The following is a 4815-nucleotide window of genomic DNA, read 5'->3' on the forward strand; positions in this document are numbered from 1 at the left end:
TGTAGGGAAGAAGAGTGTTGGGGGAAATTGGAGGGAGAGACAAACCATGAAAGACTGTGGACTCTGAGAAACAAACTGAGGGTTCTGGAAGGGGGGGTGTGGGAGGTTAGGTGAGTCTGCTGGTGGGTATTATGGAGGGCAGGTATTGCATGGAGCACTGGGTGTGGTGCATAAACAATGAATCTTGGAACACTGAAAAAAATAAAAATAAAAACATTGAAAAAATTCAAAAATTATATATAAAATATATAAAGAGTAGAAAATAAAAAAGGGGCAAGTAAAGAGTGGCTGTAACTTTCGTTTTGGACAAAATAGAGTGCTTCATTGTTCCTGGGTGAATTTTGACCCCTATGTTAGAGGACACTAACTCTCAAAATCACTAGAAAATTAAAGGATGGATATATAAGAAGGTAAAACTGAATAGAGTGAACAACTTGCTAAGATAAAGCATGTACGTGTTAAAAAATATAGGTTTGTAAAAAACAAGTCAAAATGGCCTATGAAAAAAAGAGCTGGTATAATAGACATCTTGCTGAACACAGCCACTTTTCTGCTTGTAGAAATACACATCTATATTCTTACATCTCAGGTTGATTTCATGGGTGTTCAAAATAGTTTATAGATATGCAGCTAAATTCAAGGGACTTGCTTTAACTGGGTCCCCTACACCTCTGCCATCTTGCCTCGATCTCCCTGTTCCTGATTGATTTTTGGTATAGGTTAGAAGACCCTATATGTGAAAACGTTAAGGAAATCAGAACTTATTTTATATATAAATTGAATAGAGATCTCTCTATTCAAAATTGTAGATCTCTCTATTCTAAATTGAATAGAGAGAAAAATTGGGTTATGTGGGGCATAAATCTATAAAATGAAGATTTTAAATTTAGAAACTGAAGTTAGGAAATAAGACTCTCTTTGAAATGGGAACACGGTATAACAAGAAAAAGCAAGGAAAAGAAAATAAAGAAAAAAGAAATGTAAACTTTTATCCTGAGTATAAGCAAGTCGTGAGGGAACACGTGGAGCTCCCTATGTAATTTTCCCCTGGTGCTGGAGTTTCACGTTTCTGTGGGAAGTAACCTTATCCTTCACCTGTTCTCCCAGTCTGTCTTCTGGGGGAGGGGCCTGCTGCTTGGCTTCTCAGGCATCTTTGTCCGGGTGGAGTTGCCCACCCTTGTCAGGGTCATTAGCTGAATGGGAGCCAACCCTGTGTCTGTTTTTTTTTTCCCTGGTGGCTTTCTGGTTCTCTTCAGAGGGTCAGTGCAAACATGGCCCTGCGGGAATTTCCACCCCAGAGCCACAATGTGGTGGCCCGGACCCCCCCCCACCACCACCTCAGGTCAATCCATCTCCACTTCTATGTGTACCAAAATCCACAGACTTGCATACTGGATGCCCACTGCAACTCTCTGGAGAAAGTTCCAGGGACCCATGAGTGTCTCTGTGCTTTCTGACTTTACAGTTGTTAGCGGCTGTGGTCTTGTGAGTGCACTCTCTTCCGCAACTCCTAGGTCATGCTGGGTGCTGACCCAGTGTCCTGTCAGGTTTCGTATCATTCTGAGAGTTGTTGCCCAGTTGTGGATGTAGCCACTTTGTGCACCAAGCCATGGGCTCACACATGCACCCTCTTGCGTGGCTCGCGATTCACGGCCAGGTGCCTCTCCAGTGTCCTTTTGAGGGCTATGCCGCCCTGAGAGCTGTTGCCCTGTTTTGGTCAGAAATCATTTTATATCTCCCATGAGATATTAAGCAGCCCACACCTTTAGTCCTTTTCAGGGTGGTCAGGCACAGAGCAGTCTTCCAACTGGCCTGACTTGTGGTTTATGGTGACTGGAGCTGAGAGTCCCTTCTGAGCTTGCTGACCATAACCTGTCTCCCTGTGCCACTGCTTGGGCAGTCTATTGGTTCAGGCTTCTCCATTACTTCTGATTTCCTGTGATCTGAGATCCCAGTAATCCACCCAGAATTCTCTCTTATTCATCCCCTGTGCTCTATTTCAGTAAGGGATGTCTCTCACTGGAGCAGATTTCGAAGGTCCTGATTTTTTTTGCTCTGATGTGAATATCACTTTCCAGTGGGTGGCTTTTGGAGACTCCCTCCAATCTCCATTTATCTTCCGATATTTCCCCAAAAGATTTACATTTCTCCACTTCCCACCTCACAAAAACTAGTCATTTTGCTGCTTGTAGAAATCCGGTTAATTGTTCTTACATCTGAGGGGCGCCTGGGTGGCTCAGTGGGTTAAAGCCTCTGCCTTCAGCTCAGGTCATGATCCCAGGTTCCTGGGATTGAGCCCCGCATCAGGCTCTCTGCTCAGCAGGGAGCCTGCTTCCTCCTCTCTCTCTCTGCCTGCCTCTCTGCCTACTTGTGATCTCTGTCCATCAAATAAATAAAAAAAATCTTTAAAAGATTGTTCTTACATCTGAAGTTGAATTCGTGTGTGTTCAAAATGGTTTGATGGACATCCAGCTAAATTCAAGGGACCAGCTGAAATGAGGTCCCTACTCTGCTGCCATCTTGCTCCTCTACACCTGAAACAAAGTCTCTGAATGAAAGACTAGATAAGATTGATTTTTTTCCTTTTATTTTGTTTTAAATTTTTTATTTAAATTCAATTTAGTTAACACATAGTGCATTAGTGGCTTCAGCGGTAGAATTTAGTGATTCATCAGGTGCATATAACACCGAGTGCTCATTCCATCAAGTTCCCTCCTTAATGCCCAAGAGGCAGTTATCCCCCACCCCAGCCACCTCTAGTTTGAACACAAAATTTTGAGTATTATTTCAGGATTTGGATTGGGAAATGTTCCTCCTAGAATTCCAGCTTTAAGTATTTATTTTCTCACATTATCTCCTTAAATTTAATTTTAAAATTATGTTCAGTTAACCACCATACAGTACATCATTAGTTTTTGGAGTCATTCAACAATTCATTATTTGTGTGTAACACCCAGTGCTCAGTCACCATGTGTCCTTTTTGCCCATCACCGAGTTTCCCCATCCAGCCCCTCCTACCCCTCCAAACCCTATTTATTCCACAAAGAATCATATTGATTTCTGATATCATTTATTTCAGGTTTCCTCTTTTCCTTTTGATAAATCTAGGCAGAGGTTTCTCAATTTTATTGTTTTTTTTTTTTCCAAAAAGCTATACTTTGCTTTTTTGTTCTGTTCTGTTTTTTTTCTTTTTTTTTATATCATTTATTACTGCTCTAATCTTTACTATTTCCTTCCTTCTCCCATATTTAGGCTTTAGTCATCATACCTTCTGTAGCTCCTTCATGTGTAATGTTAGAGTGTTCCTTTCAGATTTTTCTTGCTTCTTGAGGTCTTCCTGTATGCTGTGTATTTTTGTCTTAGGACCACATTTGCTGCAGAGAAATTAGTGCAAAGTGAAAAAGGTTTCATATTTGTGTGTGTGTGTTTATGCATGTGTTTGCATAATGTCCAGACTACACATCACACCTGGAGAGGGTTACGCTGCTTTCCCATGTTGTCACTAACATTGATGCTGTGAACATTGTTTAAGACAGTGACTCCCCAACCAAGACCCTTTCTTCTTTTGCTTTCGATTGTTGATGCCTCTGGGGGCCTCATGTCTAGCATGCACTTTATGCTGCTTCTAGGGAGTTTGCACTTTGAGGAGGGTGGACATGTGATGCAAAGTGAGAGTAGCTGGGAGTCCTAAAAGGCTCACTTGAAGAGTATCAGGATATTTGTGCTTCATTGGTATTTACGGACATGAATAAACAACGTGAGTGATTCTGTTTTTTGTGCATTTTGGTATAATTGTATTCCCATTAGAACAAATTTTCAAAGTCAGAGAGTGAAGAGTTAAGCACAGAAGCATGTGTGCAGAGAAGGTCCCTGAGGGAAAGTGTTCTCTGGGATAGGAATCGTTAGATCAACCTGCCCATAACCTTCATCTGCATCTGCTCCTGGGCTTAAAGACAGGATTGGTGAGTGGTGTGCACACCCTGGTGGTCCAGATCCCTTCCTACAGTGAGGTTTGTGTCTGGGCTCACACTGAGGGCCCCTTACTGTGTCTGTTGCACAATAATACAGGGCCGTGTCCTCGGTTCTCAGTCTGTTCATCTGCAGATACAGCGTGTTCTTGCCGTTGTCTCTGGAGATGGTGAATCGGCCTTTCACAGAGTCTGCGTAGTATGTTCTACCTCCATCATAGCTAATATATGCGACCCACTGCAGCCCCTTCCCTGGAGCCTGGCGGACCCAGCTCATGCCATAGCTACTGAAGGTAAATCCAGAGGCTGCACAGGAGAGTCTCAGGGAACCCCCAGGCTTCACCAGGCCTCCCCCAGATTCCACCAGCTGCACCTCACACTGGACACCTGCAGGCAAGACATCCTGGTCAGGAATCTGTCACACATCTATAATTTCTTTCACTCATATCCACTCACATCCTCAACGACTCTTGTTCACCCTGAATTATCTTTTAAAAGAGCAACAAGGAAAACCCAGCCAAGCACAAACTCCATGGTGAGTTGTCTGTATCCTGTCCTGAGTACTGACTAGAAAACCTGGGAATCCTGGTGCTGGGGCTCCTCTCCCAGCTGCAGAGTCAGGTTTGGGCTGTTTTAATCAGCAGATGGAGGGCCCTATTTGCATGTCCTCTGGCTATATATTCAGCTTGGGGATCTATTCTGACAGAGAAGCAGTGACCCAAGCAGTTGTGAATACCTTTAATTTAGTGCTAATGAAAAATTTTGAAAAAAAAAATGTTTTTTATTATATAACTTTCCAGGGTGTATACTTGTGTTTGTAAGGTGTCCATGAAAACATATGGGGTGA

The 4815-nt window shown here is 42.8% G+C and overlaps 1 gene segment (V, D, J or C); it reads right to left on the bottom strand.

Moving 5' to 3' along the window:
- Positions 1–1615: 1615 nt before the first annotated feature.
- Positions 1616–4539, bottom strand: LOC125104552 (immunoglobulin heavy variable 3-23-like). The segment is given in 4 exon segments: positions 1616–1708; positions 3269–3374; positions 3917–4355; positions 4457–4539. Coding segments are annotated over 4 exon segments (684 nt in total).
- Between the last annotated feature and the right edge of the window lie 276 nt (positions 4540–4815).

Source organism: Lutra lutra, chromosome 7 (assembly GCF_902655055.1).
Source record: "Lutra lutra chromosome 7, mLutLut1.2, whole genome shotgun sequence".
Taxonomy (NCBI): Eukaryota; Metazoa; Chordata; class Mammalia; order Carnivora; family Mustelidae; genus Lutra; species Lutra lutra.